Genomic DNA, 23,135 nt, shown 5'->3' with positions numbered 1-23,135 from the left:
TAAACCCCACATCTAAACACCCCTAATCTGCCGCCCCTGACATCGCCACCACCTACATAAAACTATTAACCACTAATCTGCCACCCTTAACATCTCTGCCACATAAATAAAACTATTAACCCCTAATCTGCTGCCCCTAACATCGCCGCCACTTACATTACAGTTATTAACCCCTAAACCACTGCCCTCCCGCATCGCAAACACTATTTAAAGATTATTAACCCCTAATCTGCCATCCGCCCATACCACCGCTATAATAAACCTATTAACCCCTAAACCTAACCCTAACGTAACCCTAACCCCCCTAACTTAAATATAATTAAAATAAATCTAAATAAAACTTACAATTATTACCTAAATAATTCCTATTTAAAACTAAATACTTACCTGTAAAATAAAACCTAAGCTAGCTACAATATAACTAATAGTTACATTGTATCTATCTTAGGTTTTATTTTTACTTCACAGGTAAGTTTGTATTTATTTTAACTATTTTCTAGCTACCTAGTTAAAATAAATACAAATTTACTTGTAAAATAAAACCTAACCTGCCTTACACTAAAACCTAACATTACAATAAAATAAAATAAATTAAATTAAATTAATAAAATACATTTATCTAAATTACAAAAAAAATAAACACTGAATTAAACAAAATAAAAAACGAAATTATCAACAAAAGAAAAATGAATTACTCCTAATCTAATAGCCCTATCAAAATAAAAAAGCCCCCCCAAAATAAAAAAAAAAACCTAGCCTACACTAAACTGCCAATGGCCCTTAAAAGGGTCTTTTGCTGGGCATTGCTCTTTTACCTGTAAAAAAAAAAATACAAACACCCCCAACAGTAAAACCCACCACCCACACAACCAAACCCCCAAAACAAAAACCTATCTAAATAAAACTAAGCTAACCATTGCATTTGGATGGACATTGCCCTTAAAAGGGCATTTAGCTCTTTTACATTGCCCAAACCCTAAGCTAAAAATAAAACCCACCCAATAAAACCTTAAAAAAAAAACTAACACTAACCCCCAACGATCCACTTACAGTTTTCGAAGACTGGACATCCATCCTCATCCAGGCGGCAGAAGTCTTCATCCAGATGGCATTTTCTATCTTCATCCATCTGGCAGGTCCATCTTCAAGACATCCGGTGCAGAGCATCCTGTTCTTCCCATGGTCAATGTAGAATGAAGTTTCCCTTTAAGGTATGTCATCCAAGATGGCGTCTCTTACATTCCGATTGGCTGATAGAATTCTATCAGCCAATAGGAATTAAAGAGTAAAAAATCCTATTGGCTGTTGCAATCAGCCAATAGAATGCAAGCTCAATCCTATTGGCTGATTGGATCAGCCAATAGGATGAAAGCTAAATCCTATTGGCTGATTGCAACAGCCAATGTTATTTTTTACCCTTTAATTCCTACTGGCTAATAGAATTCTATCAGCTAATCAGAATGTAAGGGATGCCATCTTGGATGACGTACCTTAAAGGAAAATGTCATTCTTTGTTGACCATCGGAGGAAAAGGATGCTCCGCGCCGGATGTCTTGAAGATGGACCTGCTCCGCGCCGGATTGATGAAGATAGAAGATGCCGTCTGGATGAAGACTTCTGCCGGCTTCGAGGAGGACTTCTGCCTGCTTAAATGAAGACTTCTGCTGCCTGGATGAGTATGGATGTCCGGTCTTCAAAAACTGTAAGTGGATCGTCGGTGGGTTTTATTTTTAGATTAGGGTTTGGGCAATATAAAAGAGCTAAATGCCCTTTTAAGGGCAATGCCCATCCAAATGCCCTTTTCAATGCAATGGGGAGTTTAGGTTTATTTAGATTTAGTTTTTATTTGGGGGTTTGGTTGTGTGGGTGGTGGTTTTTACTGTTGGGGTGTTTGTATTTTTTTTTTACAGGTAAAAGAGATGATTTCTTTGGGGCAATGCCCCGCAAAAGGCCCTTTTAAAGGCCATTTGCAGTTTAGTGTAGGATAGGTTGTTTTGTTTTTTGGGGGGGGGCTTTTTTATTTTGATAGGGCTATTAGATTAGGAGTAATTCTTTTTTATTTTTGATAATTTCGTTTTTTATTTTGTGTAGTTTAGTGTTTATTTTTTGTAATTTAGATAAATGTATTGTATTAATTTATTTTATTTTATTGTAATGCTAGGTTTTAGTGTAAGGCAGGTTAGGTTTAATTTTACAGGTAAGTTTGTATTTATTTTAGCTAGGTAGTTAGTAAATAGTTAATAACTATTGGATTGGAATTTAAGAAACGCCATCTTGATTGACGTACCTTAAAGGGAAATTTCTTTCTATGTTGACCATCGGAAGAAGAGGATGCTCTGCACAGGATGTCTTTAAGATGGACCCGCTGGCGGTATGGATCTTGTCATTTTAGGCTGTACCACTCACTTTTTGGCCTCACAGCAAAACTTGAAATACCGGCGCTATAGAAGTCCCATTGAAAAAGGACTTTTCTTAAAGTGCGATACTGATGTTGCGTGATGGCCAAAAAAGTGTGCGGTACACCTATTCTGACAAGACTTGTAATAGCGGCGTTATGGGCCATAACAATGCTTTTTCACTCATAACGCCAAACTTGTAATCTAGCTGAGTGTTTCTACTGGAGCAAATGATTATGGGTATGGATATGGAAGTGAGCTTCACAATGTCTCACCTTTGGGGTTTGTTATCCATTTAAAACAAGGACTCCTTCATGCAAATGGTGTTAAAGCAGCAAGTTAAAGGGACAATAAACCCAAAAAATTTCTTTCATGATTCAGACAGAGAATACAATTTTAAACAACATTCCAATTTACTTCTATTATCTAATTTGCTTCATTCTTTATTATTATTTTATTATTATTCTTTATTTATAAAGCGCTGTCCATGGGTAACAAATATAAAAGGACAGTTCAATATGAGACACCAGACAAAATTTAACAAACAAATACAGTGGGAACTGGGAGCCCTGTTCCCGTGGGAACTTACAATCTAAATGGGTAGGAGGGTGAGAAACAGGAGGTGGGGACTACAAAGGTGGGAATGATGTTAGTGTGGAGTTAGATGAGAACAACTATTAGGCAAGTGGAATTCATTAGTTACTGATTTGGTGATAGGCTTCCCTGAACAAAAAGGTCTTTAGGGAGCGTTTGAGGGAGAAGAGGTTGGGGGAAAGTCTGACAACTTGAGGAAGTGCGATCCAGAGGGTTGGTGCCGCACAAGAGAAGTCCTGTAGTCTAGCATGGGAGGATGTGATGGTAGAAGAGGCAAGGAGTAGATTGTTGATGGATCTTAGAGGACGGGCTGGAGTATATTTGTTGATGAGTAAGAACAGGACATCTTTAGATATCCTTTGTTAAAGAAAAAGCAATGCACATGGGTGAGCCAATCACATGAGGCAAATATGTGCAGACACCAATCAGAAGCTACTGAGCCTATCTAGATATGATTTCAGGATGGAATATCAAGAGAATGAAGCAAATTAGATAATAGAAGTAAATTGAAGTGTTGTTTAAAATTGTATTCTCTGTCTGAAGTAATTTAGAAAGTTGTTTAAAATGGTATTCTCTATCTGAATGATGAAAGAAAAAAATGGGTTTAATGTCCCTTTAAATGCAATAGAAATGTCATGTGCTCATATAACAGTTGCCTACATGTATTTTCTGTTGCCACACATCTTCATCCCTAATATGTTCTGCATCCATGTTTCATTTTGAAAAAGTTTGGTAGATTGGTAAATGCTGCTGAGGGAGATCGTTTAATGCATTGTTAGGCTTAACATAACACTAATCCATCTAAGAAGTGTTTACTCTGCTTACCATGAACCTTTATGCTTTCTTTTTTTTATTTAGAACAACATTTTCATTAAATATTAAAATGACAAAAAGGAAATGTACAAGGTAGGAAAATAGAAGAAGTAACGGTACTTCTGTGAAAATGGGTGTATTGCAAAACATGCAGTATGGAGCATATATCATTTATTTTTTGTAAACATCAGAGTAAACTATGTATGTATCCAGGAGTACTTTCATATTTACTAAGGCTTATTGAAAAAAAAATGCAATATGCTATTACGGGCATAGAGCTGATTGATACAGGTTAAGGGGAGACACATACCTTAGATTGAATTTCTTTAATAATTAAAACACCGTCCTTTAAGGGACTTATCTCAAAATTTTAAACAACTGCCCATAAAAGGACATGATAATCAAACAATTTAAATCATGTACACAAAAACGAGCAGCACTCAAATTTTAAAACCTTATGTTTTCATGTAAAAGTTTAAACTTAAAGGGACATGGATCCCAAAATCTTTCTTTCATGATTCAGATAAAGCATTTGATTTTAAACTGCTTTCTAATTTACTTCTATTATCAATTTGTCTTTGTTCTCTTTTTATCTTTTGTTGAAAATCAGGATCATCAGCTCAGGATCTTTCCCATTTATGGAGCACTATAGGGCAGTAGGTTTGTAAGAATGTTATCTATTTGTAAGAGCACTATTCCCTGCCATGTAATGCTCCAGAACCTACCTAGGTATCTCTTCAACAAAGAATATCATGGGAACAAGGCAAATTTGATAATAGAAGATAATTGAAAACCTTATTTTTTTAAATGTTATGCTCTGTCTGAATCACAGATGAAAAGTTTTGGGTTTCATAGTCAGTTAAAGTGAAACAAACATGAAACAAACTCTATAGCTCACATAAAAAAATATTTTTAAAACTAGGGGAGAGTCTTGTGGAGCGAGGCAGAGAGTTCCACAAGATGGGAGCCAGTCTGGAGAAGTCCTGTAAATGGGAGCGTGAGGAGGTAACAAGAGAGAAGGAGAGTAGGAGGTCATGAGCAGAGGGAAGGGTATGGGAGGGAGAGTATCTGGAGACAAGGGCCTCTAGTTATCAAGGTGTGTCGGACCTGATCCGACAGTGCGGATCAGGTCCGACAGACTTCACTGAATACGGCGAGCAATACGCTCGCCGTATTCAGCATTGCACCAGCAGCTCACAAGAGCTGCTGGTGCAACACCGCCCCCTGCAGACTTGCAGACAATGGGCCACCAGCTCAGAGCAGGCGGGCAGGTTATGGAGCAGCCGACTTTGTGACCGCTGCTTCATAACTGCTGTTGCTCGCCAGAAACACGAGGCATCAAGCTCCACCATTCGGAGCTTGATACATATGCCCCAAGGTCTGAGATATAGGGGGGAGCAGTGCAGTTGAGGGCTTTGTATGTCAGAGTGAGAATTTTGTGTTTAATCCTAGAGGCAAGAGGAACCCAGTGAAGGGATTGGCAGAGAGGTGCAGCAGATGAAGAGCGACGTGTAAGGAAGATGAGCCTGGCAGAGGCATTCATTATGGATTGTAAAGGAGCTAGGCAGCAGCTGGGGAGACCAGAGAGGACAGAGTTGCAGTAATCGAGGTGCAAAAAGGATGAGAGAGTAGATTAAAATCTTAGTTGTGTCTTGTGTAAGGAAATGTCTAATTTTAGAGATGTTTTTAAGGTGGAAGCGGCAGGCTTTAGCCAAGGACTGAATGTGAGGAGTGAAAGAAAGATCTGAGTGAAATGTGACCCCAAGACATTGGGCATGTGGGGTAGGGGTAAAGATGGAGTTTGACAGTTATAGAGAGATTGGGGGTGGAGATTTTGGAAGAAGGGGGAAAATAAGGAGCTCAGTTTTGGAGAGATTTAGCTTGAGGTAGTGAGAAGATATCCCGGAATAGATGTGAGAGAGACAGTTAGTGACACGGGATAGCAAGGATAGGTCTGGTGCAGAGAAGTAGATTTAGGTGTCGTCGGCATACAAATGATATTGGAAACTGTGGGACTTAATTAGGGAACCTAGTGATGACGTGTAGATTGAGAAGAGAATGGGACTGAGGACAGAGCCTTGCGGTACCCGGACAGAAAGTGGTGACGTGGCAGAGGAGGCCCCAGAGAAGGCTACACTAAAGGTACGGTTTGACAGGTAGGAAGAGAACCACAAGAGGGCTGTGTCACAAATGCCGAAGGATTGGAGGGTTTGGAGCAAAAGAGGGTGGTCAACACCATCAAAGGCTGCGGACAGATCAAGGAGGATAAGCAGAGAGAAGTGGCCTTTTGATTTTGCAGTAAGTAGGTCATTGGTAACCTTAATGATTGCTGTCTCTGTGGAGTGATGTGGACGAAATCTAGATTGCAGTTGGTCAAGGAGGGAGTTTAATGTAAGGAAATGGGATAGGCGTGCATGTACTAGCTTTTCGAGAAGCTTTGAGGCAAGAGGGAGGAGGGAAATAGGGTGGTAGTTGGATGGGTAAGTTGGATCAAGGGAAGTTTTTAAAAAAAAAAATAGGTGTGACCAGTGCATGTTTCAGAGATGAGGGAAATATACCGGTGCTGAGGGAGAGGTTGAAAATGTGTGTGAGTATAGGGGTAAGGGTAGAAGAGAGGGAGGGGAGTAGCTGTGAGGGGATAGGGTCAAGGGGACAGGTAGTGAGGTGAGAGCACAGTATAAGTGCAGAAACTTGTTCCTCAGTAACGGGAGAAAGAGCTAAGTTTATGGCTATGTGGGTTGTGGTTGATTGCAAGCGGTTGAGGGGGTGAAAGAATGGAAGTATGTTGAGAGATGATTTAGTTTCTGATGGAGTCGATTTTGTTATTAAAGTGGCTTGCAGAGCGGAGGGAGAGTATCTGGAGACAAGGTCTGAGATATAGGGGGAAGCAGTTCAGTTGAGGGCTTTGTATGTCATAGTAAGAATGTTGTGTTTAATCCTAGAGGCAAGAGGAATCCAGTGAAGGGATTGGCAGAGAGGTGCAGCAGATGAAGAGCTACGTGTAAGGAAGATGTGCCTGGCAGAGGCATTCATTATGGATTGTAAAGAAACTAGACAGGAGCTGGGGAAACCAGAGAAGACAGAGTTGCAGTAATCGAGGCGGGAAAGGATGAGAGAGTAGATTAAAATCTTAGTTGTGTCTTGTGTAAGGAAATGTTTAATTTTAGAGATGTTTTTAAGGTGGAAGCGGCAGGCTTTAGCCAAGGACTGAATGTGAGGAGTGAGGGTGAGGGTGAAGTTTTGTATAAGTGCAGAAACTTCTTCCTAAGTAACGGGAGAAAGAGCTAAGTTTATGGCTATGTGGGTTGTGGTTGATTGCGAGCGTTTGAGGGGGTGAGAGAATGGAAGTATGTTGAGAGCTGATTTAGTTTCTGATGGAGTCGATTTTGTTATTAAAGTGGCTTGCAAAGTCTTGAGCTGACAGAGAAGTTGTATTAGTAGGTGGGGGTGGGCGGAGAAGAGTATTGAAAGTGGAGAACAGATGTTTTGGTTTTGAAGAAAGAGTAGAGATAAGAATAGAGAAGTAATGTTGCTTATAGAGATTAAGGGGTTGAGTTATCAAAGCTGAGGCGAACAGGGGTGCATATACGCGCCCCTGTCCGCCTCAGCTCGCCTCTGTCGGGGCAAATTTCCTCGGAGGAAATTACCATTGCACACGAGCGCTATTTTGCTTGTTTTCATATATAATGACGGGTGTCATCCAGCTATACAGGGAGTGCAGAATTATTAGGCAAGTTGTATTTTTGAGGATTAATTTTATTATTGAACAACAACCATGTTCTCAATGAACCCAAAAAACTCATTAATATCAAAGCTGAATAGTTTTGGAAGTAGTTTTTAGTTTGTTTTTAGTTATAGCTATTTTAGGGGGATATCTGTGTGTGCAGGTGACTATTACTGTGCATAATTATTAGGCAACTTAACAAAAAACAAATATATACCCATTTCAATTATTTATTTTTACCAGTGAAACCAATATAACATCTCAACATTCACAAATATACATTTCTGACATTCAAAAACAAAACAAAAACAAATCAGTGACCAATATAGCCACCTTTCTTTGCAAGGACACTCAAAAGCCTGCCATCCATGGATTCTGTCAGTGTTTTGATCTGTTCACCATCAACATTGCGTGCAGCAGTAAACCACAGCCTCCCAGACACTGTTCAGAGAGGTGTACTGTTTTCCCTCCTTGTAAATCTCACATTTGATGATGGACCACAGGTTCTCAATGGGGTTCAGATCAGGTGAACAAGGAGGCCATGTCATTAGATTTTCTTCTTTTATACCCTTTCTTGCCAGCCACGCTGTGGAGTACTTGGACGCGTGTGATGGAGCATTGTCCTGCATGAAAATCATGTTTTTCTTGAAGGATGCAGACTTCTTCCTGTACCACTGCTTGAAGAAGGTGTCTTCCAGAAACTGGCAGTAGGACTGGGAGTTGAGCTTGACTCCATCCTCAACCCGAAAAGGACCCACAAGCTCATCTTTGATGATACCAGCCCAAACCAGTACTCCACCTCCACCTTGCTGACGTCTGAGTCGGACTGGAGCTCTCTGCCCTTTACCAATCCAGCCACGGGCCCATCCATCTGGCCCATCAAGACTCACTCTCATTTCATCAGTTCATAAAACCTTAGAAAAATCAGTCTTGAGATATTTCTTGGCCCAGTCTTGACGTTTCAGCTTGTGTGTCTTGTTCAGTGGTGGTCGTCTTTCAGCCTTTCTTACCTTGGCCATGTCTCTGAGTATTGCACACCTTGTGCTTTTGGGCACTCCAGTGATGTTGCAGCTCTGAAATATGGCCAAACTGGTGGCAAGTGGCATCTTGGCAGCTGCACGCTTGACTTTTCTCAGTTCATGGACAGTTATTTTGCGCCTTGATTTTTCCACACGCTTCTTGTGACCCTGTTGACTATTTTGAATGAAACGCTTGATTGTTCGATGATCACGCATCAGAAGCTTTGCAATTTTAAGAGTGCTGCATCCCTCTGCAAGATATCTAACTATTTTTGACTTTTCTGAGCCTGTCAAGTCCTTCTTTTGACCCATTTTGCCAAAGGAAAGGAAGTTGCCTAATAATTATGCACACCTGATATAGGGTGTTGATGTCATTAGACCACACCCCTTCTCATTACAGAGATGCACATCACCTAATATGCTTAATTGGTAGTAGGCTTTTGAGCCTATACAGCTTGGAGTAAGACAACAAACATAAAGAGGATGATGTGGTCAAAATACTCATTTGCCTAATAATTCTGTACTCCCTGTATGTGCCTGAGAAAAAAAAAGCTATACATTTACCTAGGTTATTTGTAACATTCGGTATGTACAATTTTATTTAACTTTTTATTATATTAAAATAGTTTTGCTTTAGATTCTCTTTATATCAAAATATATAGAGCTTCACAGCTCATTACAGTCCAAGTGCTTTATAACCCTTTGTCGCCTAAACTTTGATGTAAGGCCACATGTGGGATAGATATTGAAAGCCTTTGATCTTTAAAACCAGTTCATATTAAAATATTCCCAGAAGCAAATACAGTTCTTGATCACTCATGGCAAAGGAAGGAATTTGCTTAAATACCATGCTTTCAGGAGATTCTGTTGAGTTGACCACTAAAGGTTCATAAGTGACTCATGACTTGGTGAGTATTGTAGCCTATATTATTTTTAACATAGGACATCAAAGGCTCATAATAAAAAAACAAGTGTAACCCTTCATTAAGGAATGTTTAATTTTCTGAATATTTTTTTTTTTATATGGGTTGATCAGACTAGCCTATACGTTATTTAAATGTTTATGTATCTTAATGGAGATTAAAAACTAAATATGAATGGCATGTAACAGTAAATAAGCTCTACTATCTATCAAGATCTATCAATATCTATCTATAAATCTATATATCTATCTATCATCTATCTATCTATTAATAAATCTACCTATATATCTATTTATCTATTTGTCGGTCTATTATCTGAGAAACAGAAGAAAACCAGACATAACATATCCCCAGTGGCGATTATTGGCTGTCTGTAACTGGAATGCCCAGTCCTTAAATATGCCTTTGAGTGACATTACAAAATGTTATCAAATACTTTGCAGAAATGTTAGATACTATGGGCTAGATTACGAGTGGTGTGGATTTATCACGGCTATTTGTACTACAAGTTGAAAGGAGGACTTAGGTGTCAGAAAAAAAAGGCATGCAAAAGGATTTAACATAGAGATACATACATATACATGTCTAAAAATATTTATTTATATATATATATATATACTTATGTGTGCACAGATGTATTTATGTATCTATATGTGTATATATGTATGTACAGTCATATATACACATATAAACACACATATACTGTATATATATATATATATGTATATATATATATATATATATATATATATATATATATATATATATATATATATATACATATATAGTACCAAAAAAACCATCAGATATACAGTATGTAGAAACATGTATTTATGAATATGTGAAGGACATTGGAATGTGAAATATTTATATATTTATATTGGGTTATCGCACAGAAAATGTGATCCGGTTTGCGCACGAGTACGTTTTTTCTTTTCTTTCAATTTTCGAACTCCATTGACTTCTATTGGGGAATATGTTAATGCGGTCATGACATTGTTACTTTGGGTTTTTGCACATGTTGGGTTAGCGCAAGAGCGAAAACATTTAACTTGTAATATGCACAGTATCCTACGTACGCAAAAAGCCGAAGTCAAACTCAGCGTGTGAGTGGAAGCATTTTTGATAACTACAACATAACATCAAAATAAAAAAAAAAAACATTTTGTGAAGGGTTAAACATGACAAATCCATCTATCTTCATCTCTTATGGGTGTTTGCAATAATGTTTTTTTGAGAGGTGATAAAAAAACAGAATAATTTCAGTGACAATATTTAAAGTGGGACAGAGATGCTTGTTGCTCACATAAGCTGCAGATCATTAAAAAAAAATAGTTGCTCATTGGCATTAGTAAAACGACTAATGTGGTTGCTTATGTTGTGATTATTAAAGCATATTGGGTATCATTGATGAGAGAAATGGAGCATGTAGCTTCTTCCCAAATGCCAAATGACAATTTGGCATATCTTTTTAAATAACCCGCTTCATTAAAATGTTATTTATGACATAAATTCCTAGGTATGATGAGAAAATGTGTAAAACAATTTTTACCTAGATTTTCAAAAAGATCACAGTACCCATCTTGGTTAATTGGAAGACCCAAGTTACACTCTTGTTAACCCTTGAAAAAAACACTATCACATAATAAAACAAATGGATGAAAATCATTCCATCAAGCTAATATGGGAAGAGTATGTTATAGCTAATTAAGCATTTAGTCACATTGGGGGTTTAATTCTGTGTTATAGAGAGATATTCTAGTTATAGAGAGATATTCCAGTTGTTGGTTATTTACCTGCTGTGTTAACCTGTTGAGAAGATTATTAGTACTCATAGAACAAATTGTTACACTTGCTTTTGATATTGCTCTATTTCATTCTTACCCTTCTGTGTTTAGTAGAAGTTTGGTAAAACTCACTAAAAACAAAACAAAATAAATAAAAATAATAATAACTGTGATCTGGCACTATGGGTTTCATTACAAATGGAGAGCTATTGGTATATATTGGTATATATTGGACTGTGCTGACTAGCGTGCATATTCAAGTAAAAGTAAAAGAGTTGCACTTGAGTGCAAACACATTTTGCAATCATCGGGTTAGCGCTAGCATAAAGTGTAAGGGTTAAAAAAAAGTTGCACCAAACACAAGATAAAATACATTCAAATAAAGTATTACACTTATATATATATATATATATATATATATATATATATACTTTCTAATAAAAAATGTTTTACATGAATATTGCTAATATTTGTTATATGTGTTAAGAGGTGTATGGTATATATTTGACTGGAAAGGGCTATAATATATACAGTATCTCACAAAAGTGAGTACACCCCTCACATTTTTGTAAATATTTTAATATATATTTTCATGTGACAACACTGAAGAAATTACACTTTTCTACAATGTAAAGTAGTGAGTGTACAGCCTGTATAACAGTGTAAATTTGCTGTTCCCTCACAATAACTCAACACATAGCCATAAATGTCTAAACCGTTGGCAACAAAAGTGAGTACACCCCTAAGTGGAAATGTCCATATTAGGCCCAATTAGCCATTTTCCTTCCCCGGTGTCATGTGACTCATTAGTGATACAAGGTCTCAGGTATGAATGGGGAGCAGGTGTGTTAAATTTGGTGTTATCGCTCTCACACTGGTCACTGGGAGTTCAACATGGCACCTCATGGCAAAGAACTCTCTGAGGATCTGAAACAAAGATTTGTTGCTCTACATAAAGATGGCCTAGGCTATAAGAAGATTTCCAAGACCCTGAAATTGAGCTGCAGCACAGTGGGCAAGACCATACAGCGGTTTCACAGGACAGGTTCCACTGAGCACAGGCCTTTCCATGATCGACCAAAGAAGTTGAGTGCACATGCTTAGCATCATATCCAGAGGTTGTCTTTGGGAGACAGACATATGATTGCTGCCAGCATTGCTGCAGAGGCTGAAGGGGTGGGGGGGTCAGCCTGTCAGTGCTCAAACCATATGCCGCACACTGCATCAAATTAGTTTGCATGGCTGTCGTCCCAGAAGTAAGCCTATTCTAAAGATGATGCACAAGAAAGCCTGCAAACTGTTTGCTGAAGACAAGCAGACTAAGGACAGGGATTACTGGAACCATGTCCTGTGGCCCGATGAGATGAGACCAAGATAAATGTTTTTGGTTCAGATGGTGTCAAGCATGTGTGGCAGTAACCAGGTGAAGAGTACAAAACAAGTGTGTCTTGCCTACAGTCAAGCATGGTGGTGGGAATGTCATAGTCTGGGCCTGCATAAGTGCTGCCAGCACTGAGGAGCTACAGTTCATTGAGAGAACCATGAATGCCAACATGTACTGTGACATATTGAAGCAGAGCATGACCCCCTCCCTTTGGAGACTGGGCCGCAGGGCAGTATTCCAACATGATAACGACCCCAAACCCACCTCCACAATGACCCCTGCCTTGCTAAAGAAGCTGAGGGTAAAGGTGATGGACTGGCCAAGCATGTCTCCAGACCTAAACCCTATTGAGCATCTGTAGGGCATCCTCAAAGGGAAGGTGCGGGAGGCAAGGTCTCTAACATCCATCATCTCCGTGATTTTATCATGGAGGAGTGGAGAGGACTCCAGTGGCAACCTGTGAAGCTCTGATGAACTCCATGCCCAAGATGGTTAAGGCAGTGCTGGAAAATAATAGTGGTCACACAAAATATTGACACTTTGGGCCCAATTTGGACATTTCCACTTAGGGGTGCACTCACTTTTGTTGCCAACGGTTTAGATATTAATGGCTGTGTGTTGAGTTATTTTGAGGGGACAGCAAATTTACACTGTTATACAGGCTGTACAGTCACTATTTACATTGCAGCAAATTGTCATTTCTTCAGTGTTGCCACATGAAAAGATATAATAAAATATTTACAAAAATGTGAGGGGTGTACTCAGTTTTGTGAGATACTGTATATATATATATATATATATATATATATATATATATATATGTGTGTCTAAATATGTGTGTATGTATATGTATATAGAAACATTTTCTTCTATGTGAAGAACATTGGAAAATATGTATAACTACCTTCATGTTTAGTGTAGTTGGTCTAACATGTTATCGGGTTAGAGCACAAGCAATAAGGTTTTTTTTCTTTTAACAGCATGCTCCATTGAAGTCTGTGGGAAGAAGTTAACGCAATCACAATATCCAAAGTCCTGAAGTTAGCGGGCATTGGGTTTCACTCGCACATTAACCTTTTACTTTAAACTTGTAATACACGCACATGCAAAAAGTTTACTTTGAGCTCGGTTAGCGCAGAAGTAAAATTTCTTTATAGCACTACTTGTAATCTGGCCGTATATGTTTAGAGATCATTGTATTGAAAGTACTATTGATGTCAAATTAACATAAATAATAAACTGGTGGATTTGAGGCTAATATTGGGATACCAAAAAACAAAATGATTTCTAAATTATTTCAGGGATTAATGTGATTGTTTACTTTTAATAAGTCAAGTAATATATTTAAAATATACCATAAAATATTCAAATTGTTTTAATAATTTCACCATTGTACATACAGTACAGTTTCTGCTCTTTTCGACCATGCAATTACTTACAGTTGGCAGTGAGCTGGTAACCCCCCAGTGGAGGACCATGCCCTTCTATTGCATCGAATCCAGCGGAAACAAGTACAAATTCAGGATTAAACTCCCTAGCAATAGGCATAACCAGTAACCTAAATAGAAAGAAAACACAATTTAAAAGTGATAAACATCAATAAAATATAAATGTTTCAGTAACAGTTTAAACATTTCTTAAGAACCACTCTGATAGATGTGATGGTAATAAGGATACATGTTAAACCATTGCTATGAATAATCTAATTTTGGCACATTTAACATTTTCACAAATTTTTCTGATTTAATAATGTTTAATTACATTGTAAACAACCATTTTTATGAAGTGTACATGATAAACTTTATGAATGGCCTGCAATAGACAGAATACATGAACAGTGTGCCATTCATTAGTGATTTAGCACAGAACTTTCAGCTTTACAACTGCATTCAAATAAAAGTCCATTATCTCCTTGATAATTGAATAATTTAAGCTCTAGGACCCTATCCAGTTTACCAAAAACAATAAACTTAGAGAGCCTTAAATTGGTTTACAGACCATTATTCACTCACAATTATTACCACAATTTATACACAAATTCACTCACATATTCGCTCACAATTGCTACTACAATTTATACTGAATTATGTCTGCCCATTACATTCAAATATGAGAATTGTGCCATCCACCAGATTAATGACTGCTTAGTAGCAACATCTTATAGAGTTGTGACTGGAGATAAGGCTCGGGTATGGGTAAGGTCTAGACTTTGATTTAGGGTTAGGCTAGTGTTTGGGCTAATTGGAGATTGATGCTACCATACTATGTCCTTGGTGACAAGGCAGCCACATTAAATGGACAGTTTACTCAAAAATGTTCTCCCCTTTAATTTGTTCCCAATGATCAACTTTACCTGCTGGAGTGTATTAAATTATTTACAAGTATTTCCATTACCCTTATATTGGCATTTGTAGGTTATTTAGCATGTGGTATCCCCACCCATCCTGACAATTTTTGGACTCGAGGCCAAGCTGTGTTATAACAGCCAGTATAATAAATTACACTCCCAGTGGGTTTTAGAAGAGATAAGGTAATACAATTTTAATTTTTCATTGTTCTCTCCAAGTATTGGTTTATGGACAGATATAAGATAAGGAAGCAAGTATAGATACACAATGTGATAAAGTAATGAGAACTGATTATACCTACAAGCTCAACCCATTTTATTAGGTTGTGGCTTCAAATCATAAAATTCAGCTAATTCATATAAACAAATAAGCCTTCAAAAAGCAAATCTCATACATGTTATACTTGGCAGCTGGGAAAAAAAGTAATTGGAAACACATTTTTACAGTATACTGTCCCTTTAACATACCATCTGAGATATTATGGAATCCCAATATTGGTGTCTGTGAAAATATAAGTAGTTAACCCCTTGAAATTCTCCAATCATACATAGCACAATAGCAAATGGCAGGGATTTTGTTCTTCAGTAATCATATTTACAAGTAATTATACTTCCATATGAAATTCTGATACAATGTTTAATTAATAAATCAATTTAAATGTATAAAAGCTTAAAATACTGGTGCTGTTTTTAAGTTAGTAAAATACATCATTAATACAATTTAATTACCATCCCCAATTCCACATTAAACATTAAAATCAACATACTTCCTTTTAGAGACAAATTCATTATATTTAGCATTTATTTAGTGTTTGATGTCCCTTTAATTTTGAAATCTCCTGGGTTTTTAACATTTGATTTGGAGCTAAGACTCTGGAATTAAAGTTTTTTGCCACTGAATATAGTAATGTAAAATTCTCAAGAGTGTGCAGTCATATACCGCCCCCCTGGCTCAGCAACTCTTTCTAGATCACTTTGTCGCCTGGCTACCTTACTTTCTTTCCTCAGATACCCCTGCCCTCATTCTCGGTGACTTCAACCTCCCTGTTGATAATCCCACTGCCTCCTCAGCAAAACAACTTCTGCAACTCACTTCCTTTTTCGGCCTGTCACAATGGACTGACTCTCTCACTCACAAAGATGGTAACTCACTTGATCTGATTTTCAGTTATCAATGCACTATCTCAAACATAACAAACTCACCTTTTCCTCTTTCTGACCACTACCTCCTCACTTGTACCATCACCTCCCTCCCTACAACTCTCCCTCCTTCTACCCCCCACACTAAACTTCACAGAAAAATCAAGTCATTAGATCAGCAACAGCTCGCTAGCTCTCTCAAACCTCTTCTCTCTTCCATCCCCTCCTTTTCCTGTCTGGATGAATCCATCTTCCACTATAACTCCACCCTTACATCGGTCCTTGATAACCTGGCCCTACCTACCATAGCTCGGAAAACATACACTCATCCTCAGCCCTGGCATACTCCTCTGACACGGTACCTATGCATATGTTCCCGTACTGCTGAGCAACACTGGAGGAAATCTCGGAGTTCTGCTGACTTTCTTCACTATAAGTTCATCTTGAACTCTTACTATCTTACTGCCCTTAATCTATAAAAGCAACACTACTTCTCTACTCTTATCTCTACTCTTTCTTCAAACCCAAAATGTCTGTTCTCCACATTCAATACTCTTCTCCGCCCACTATTTCAACAACAAAATCGACTCCATCAGAACTGAAATCAGCTATCAACATACTACCGGTCTCCCACGCCTCAAAAGCTCACACTCATCCAAAACCCACATAGCCATAAATTTAGCTCTTTTGCCCCTGTTACAGAAGATGAAATATCTGCCCTTATACTATCTTCTCTCCTCACTACCTGTCCCCTCGACCCCATCCTCTCACAACTACTCCCCTCCCTCTCTTCTACCTTTACCCCTATACTCACACACATCTTCAACCTCTTCCTCAGCACTGGTATAGTTCCCACATCTCTTAAACATCCATTAGTCACACCTATCCTTGAAAAAACTTTCTCTCGATCCAACCTCCCCATCCAACTACCGCCCTATTTCCCTACTACCTCTTGCCTCAAAGCTTCTTGAAAAGCTAGTATATGCAGGTCTATCCCATTTCCTTACATTAAACTGTCTCCTTGACCCACTGCAATCTGGATTTTGCCCATTCACTCAACAGAGACAACAATTGTTAAGGTTACCAATGACCTACTTACAGCAAAATCAAAAGGCCACTTCTCTCTCTTTATCCTCCTTGATCTGTCTGCAGCCTTTGATACTGTCAACCACCCTCTTTTGCTCTATACCCTATAATCCTTCTGCATCTGTGAAATTGCTCTCTCTTGGTTCTCTTCCTATCTGTCTAACCATACCTTTAGTGTAGCCTTCTCTGGGGTATCCTCTGCCCCGTTACCTCTTTCTGTTGGGGTACTGAAAGGCTCTGTCCTCGGTCCCCTTCTCTTCTCAATCTACATGTCCTCACTAGGTTCCTTAATAAAGTCCCACGGGTTTCATTATTACTTTTATGCCGATGATACCCAAATCTACCTCTCTGCACCAGAATTATCTCCTTCCTTGCTAACCCGTGTTACTAACTCTCTCTCATATCTCATCTTGGAAGTCCTCTCACTACCTCAAGCAAAATCTCTCCAAAACTGAGCTCCTTATTTCCCCCTTCTTCCAAAATCTCCACCCCCCATGTCTCTATAACTGTTGACAACTCCATCATTACCCCAACCTCACATGCCTGATGTCTTGGGGTCACACTTGACTCAGATCTTTCTTTCACTCCTCACATTCAGTCCTTGGCTAAAGCATGCCGCTTCCACCTTAAAAACATCGCTAAAATTAGACATTTCCTTACACAAGACACAATAAAGATTTTAATCCACTCTATCCTTTCCCACCTCGACTATTGCAACTCTATCCTCTCTGGTCTCCCTAGCTTCCACCTAGCTCCTTTACAATCCATAATGAATGCCTCTGCCAGGCTCATCTTCCTTGTACATCGCTCTTCATCTGCCGCACCTCTCTGCCAATCCCTTCACTGGCTTCCTCTTGCCTCCAGGATTAAACACAAAATTCTCACTCTGACTCACAAAGCCCTCTATTGCATTGCTCCCCCTACATCTCAGACCTTGTCGCCAGATACTCTCCCTCCCATCCCCTTCGCTCCACTCATGATCTCCTACTCTCCTCTCTTGTTACCTCCTCACATTCCCATCTACAAGATTTCTCAAGACTGGCTCCCATCTTATGGAACTCTCTGCCTCGCTCCACAAGAAACTCCCCTAGTTTTTAAAAGCTTCAAGTGCTCCCTGAAGTCTCTACTATTCAGGTACGCTTATAACCTACACTAACCTTTCCTGTCTCCACTGCTATCCCCTAAAACCCGATAGGATGTAAGCCTATGAGCCCAGCTGTTTATAGTTCACCTTCACAAGAGCCGACTACAACAGTGCAACTCTTGGCAGGACCCTTCACCCATTTGATCCCTGTAATTGTTTTTATATACCACCCATGTTCATAGCGCTGCGGAACATGTTGGCACTCTACAAATACCTAATAATAATAATAATAATAATAATGATAATAAAAAGAGTGTTAATAATGGCATTATAGAAGAAAATAGAATGAGAATATTGTAGAACATTACAGAAGTTAGCATATGATAAATACACCTAAATATTATATATTTTTTTTCTTTTTCAAAGGAGCTTTATTGAGAAAGTAAACAAACATTATACAGATAAGTCAGTGGTATGACACGCAAAAATACAATTCAAACAAATATTTGAGTACATAGTATTGGACAAAACCACAGGAATCATGTTGCTCCAGTTTTACATTTTTCAGAAATTTTCCATAACATATATTATATCTTTTGAAGATGGACCCAATGCTTGGGCCTGACAAACACACAAAAACCTTACAGGTCTAGGTGGAAAATATAAAAATTACATCAAGCTATTCCAGTATGTTGCTACCTATTAGGGGGCCTCTCCGTTTTGTATAGACAAAGGGGTAGTTAGGGGGAGGAGGAGAAGATGAGTAGGACTGAAGAAGGGGGAGGGGGAAAAAAATAAAAATAAAAGGGGGTTTGTCTCATATTCTACAATTGACTACCAAACTCCAGGGGGTTCCAGGCCTGCCAATTAGTTCACTAAGCAGGCACCGTCTCACATCTGCAGCAGTGTCTCATAGACATCTAATTTCATAATTTTGGCATATTGATATTTTTCCAGTAGCAGGATATCCTGCACACTGTTTCTATTCCCCAAGCGTGGGGATCTGTGCAGACTTCCACATCTGAGGGATAAGATTTTTGGCTCCTGTCAGCATCAATTTTAGAAGGGTCTTTTTCAGATTGTTCTTTATTTTACAGGGAAAATGGAATAGCAAGATTTCTGGGGTTTTTGGTACATCCATCTCCAGAATCACCTGAATCTCCCGCCAAACGGAAGTCCAGAAGGGCTCTAAAAGGGAGCAATCCCACCAGATATGTAAGATCGTTCCTGTTTCACCGCATCCCCTTCAGCACTTATCTGACACTCTAGGGTAGATCAACCGGAGCCTAGATGGCGTAAGGTACCATCGGCTCAAGAACTTATAATGGGACTCCTGTATGCGGGCAGAGACCGATACCGTCTTGACAGCCTGAAAAATACGCTGCCATGCGTCCTCGGTTAAATCTGTACCTAACTCTCTGTGCCACATTCTAGTGTAGTTTGGTAGAGGGCTGTCCTTAGGGTGTAGGAGAAGAGTGTAGATGATAGAGATCAAATGTCTAGATTGGGTATCTTTCGTGCATAGTGCCTCAAAGGGTGTAAGATCCCTCACAAATTGTGACATGTTTGTGGGTGTTTATATAATGACCTATTTGCAGGTAGGTAAACAACGACACTGGGAGTTCAGGAAAATCAGTCAAAATCTCTTCCATAGTCTTTATCCTCCCCATTAAAACAAAACTGGCCACTCTATTGCCACACATTCTGCTCTGTTCCGGGGGTATTCTGGTCTGTAAAGGTAGGTCAGGATTGCCATATACAGGCGTCAGGGGGGAATACAGCGTAGAGACATGAGAGTCCACTCTTATCGTACTATCCCATACTCTAAACAGCTCCTCCAATAGGGGGAACCCCTGTGTTCTTGAAGGTCTGCGTTTATTGGACGACCACAGCAGAGGTGACAAGTCATGTACTTGTAAGATGTATTTGTCTACTTTGATCCAGTCTTTTTGTAGATTACTCTGACACCATTCAACTATTCTCTGTAAGATCCCTGCTTTTCTGTACAGTCTGAGGTCTGGAAGACTCAGTCCGCCGTCCTCCCTTGCGTGAAACATCGTCGTTCTGTTGACTCTCGGTCTAATCCCTTGCCATACGTATTCTTCAATTAAGCTTTGGAATTGCGTGAGAAAAGTGGGAGGAAGCGTGATAGGCAGTGTCTGAAACAGATACAATAATCTTGGGAGCACATTCATTTTTACTACCCCTATTCTTCCTAGCCAAGAGATTGTTTTGTGTTTCCAGGCAGAGAGATCAGCAGCAACTTCACGTCTAAGCGTCATATAGTTTGCCTCAAATAGGTCTACAGCTGAAACAGCCAAGTAGATACCAAGATACTCTAATCTTTTTTCTTTTATTTGAAACGGACTGTGTTCCTTAAGCCAATCCATGACAGATGGGTCTAGTTTGACTCCCAGAACTTCCGACTTAGTGACATTCAGTAAAAAATTAGAGGCCTCTCCATACCTGTCGAACTCTTGAAGCAAAGCAGAAACCGATGTCTCCAGTTCACACAGTGTGAACAGCAGGTCATCAGCGTACATACTTATCTTACATTCCCGTTCACCTATTAGGTATCCTCTGATTCTGTTATTGTCTCGGATGTTACACGCTAGGGCCTCTACCGAAATGGCAAACAGCAGGGGGGATAAGGGACACCCCTGCCTAGTTCCATTTGAAATATTGAATGACTCGGATAGAAGGCCATTGACCCTTATCCTCGCACTAGGCGAGGAGTAGAGGCTGAAGACTGTACTGATGAACCGCTTCCCATATCCCATTGACTCCAGAGTGCCTCTAAGGAACTGCCAGCTCACCCTGTTGAAAGCTTTTTCAGCATCTGTGGACAACAGGGCGAACGGCAGCCCCCGGTCAACAGAGTGTGAGATCAGCTGCAGCACCTTAAGGGTATTATCCCTTGCTTCCCTGCCCGGTATAAATCCGACTTGGTCTAAAGAGATCAAGTCTGACAGGTACTTATTGACTCTGTTTGCTAACACATTCGCCAGCACCTTAACGTCAGTGTTCAGCAATGATATCGGCCGGTAACTTTGCGGCTTGTCTGGCACCTTTACTGGCTTTGGTAGCACTGTTATATATGCCGACAGCATGGATGCCAGCAAAGCCCCGCTGTCGGGCAGAGAGTTGAACAGGTTCTGCATGTGGGGCAGCAGTTCCGGGAGAAATGCCTTGTAGTATTTTGCACTTAACCCATCCGGGCCAGGGCATTTCCCACTCGGGAGGTTTTTCCGCGCATTCGCTATTTCCTCCCCAGACAAGGGTGTCTCCAGGAAGGCTACAGCTTCCTTGTCCAAGACTCGGAGCCGGGTGGTCTTAAGGTAATCTTGAGCCAATTGGCTCCGTGTGGGCCTTACCCCTGACTGAGCATCTGAAGTGGTTTCGAGATTATAGAGGCCATCATAGTAAGTACGGAACACTTCCGCTATACCACGACTGCTCCGGTGAGACACATTCTTGTGATCTTTCATAGAGTACACATACGCTTTAAGTTGGGATCGCTTCAGCGTCCTTGCCAATAACCTGCCAGCTTTGTCCCCTTCCTGATAGTACTTTTTCTTGAGCCAGATCGCTATTTTGTGATTTTCGTCACGGAGGAGTTGTCTAAAATCTATTCTAGCTTGTGCCAACTGAGTTTCAATATCGTTATTTAAGGGGCTTTTTTATGCTGTTCCTCTAATACCTTAGTATTAGTCAATAATTGGTTATATTTCATCCTTTTTTGGTTCTGCTGTCGGCCTTATGCTTAATAAGATGCCCCCTAATAACGCTCTTATGTGCCTCCCATACAACCAAAATGGGCATGTCCTCTGTCAAATTTAATTCAAAGTACTCTCTCATACGTGTTGAGATATCCTTTAAAATGATAGGATTGCCCAAGAGGGCCTTGTCTAACCTCCAAATGTAAGAGGTTTCAGGCATATCAGGCCATAACATTTCAAAGGAGACCGGTGCATGGTCAGACCATGTAATTGGGGCTATGTCACTATTCTGTACATATTCGATACCCTGTGAGTTCGTGAAAAAGTAATCAATACGGGAGTATTTTCTATGCGGGTTAGAGTAGAATGTAAACTCTGCCTCAGTGGGGTGTAGTGTAATATTATATTTTTTATGGCAGAAATGCATTTTATAAGTCCATAATAGAGTTAAAGAATATCATTGAAGTTTTAGATATTCTAAAATTCAATATACAGGCGATTTGAAAGTATTTATCAATCTGCAGAATAGCCAGATTTAAAAATCTTTTTTGAATATGATAATTTTACAACTTTGGAATACAAAACAAAAATTTTTGATTGAGACAAAACTGTCTACTTAAAGGGACACTGAACCCAATTTTTTTATTTTGTGATTCAGATAGAGCATGCCATTTTTAACAACTTTCTAATTTACTCCTATTATCACATTTTCTTTATTCTCTTGGTATCTTTATTTGAAATGCAAGAATGTAAGTTTAGATGCCTGCCCATTTTTGGCGAACAACCTGGGTTGTTCTTGTTGATTGGTGGATACATTCACCCACCAATTAACAAGTGTTGTCCAGGGTCTGAACCAAAAAAAGTAACTTAGATGCCTTCTTTTTCAAATAAATATAGCAAGAGAACGAAGAAAATTGTTAATATGAGTAAATTAGAAAGTTGCTTAAAATTACATGCTCTATCTGAATCGCAAAAGAAAAAATGGGTTCAGTGTCTCTTTAATATGTGTCACACAGGTGAAGCCAAATAATATAGTGGCTCTTAGCAATTATTTGTTCTTGGACACCCTTTGAATATTAAAAAAAAAAATCCATGAGACCTTGCATTTATATGTTTATA

At 39.2% G+C, this 23,135-nt stretch overlaps 1 protein-coding gene across 1 annotated transcript in view; it reads right to left on the bottom strand.

Moving 5' to 3' along the window:
- HDAC9 (histone deacetylase 9) overlaps positions 1-23,135 on the bottom strand; it is a 2,434,493-nt gene that overhangs the window by 342,959 nt on the left and 2,068,399 nt on the right. Inside the window, exon 24 of the mRNA XM_053714127.1 lies at positions 14,080-14,198. Coding sequence (XP_053570102.1) covers positions 14,080-14,198 — 119 coding nt within the window. The remainder of the gene's footprint in view (positions 1-14,079; positions 14,199-23,135) is intronic.

The sequence above is a fragment of the Bombina bombina genome, chromosome 5, assembly GCF_027579735.1.
Source record: "Bombina bombina isolate aBomBom1 chromosome 5, aBomBom1.pri, whole genome shotgun sequence".
Lineage (NCBI taxonomy): Eukaryota > Metazoa > Chordata > Amphibia > Anura > Bombinatoridae > Bombina > Bombina bombina.
The sequence above is the reverse complement of the archived record's forward strand: the minus strand, read 5'-3'. Positions and strand labels throughout refer to the sequence as shown.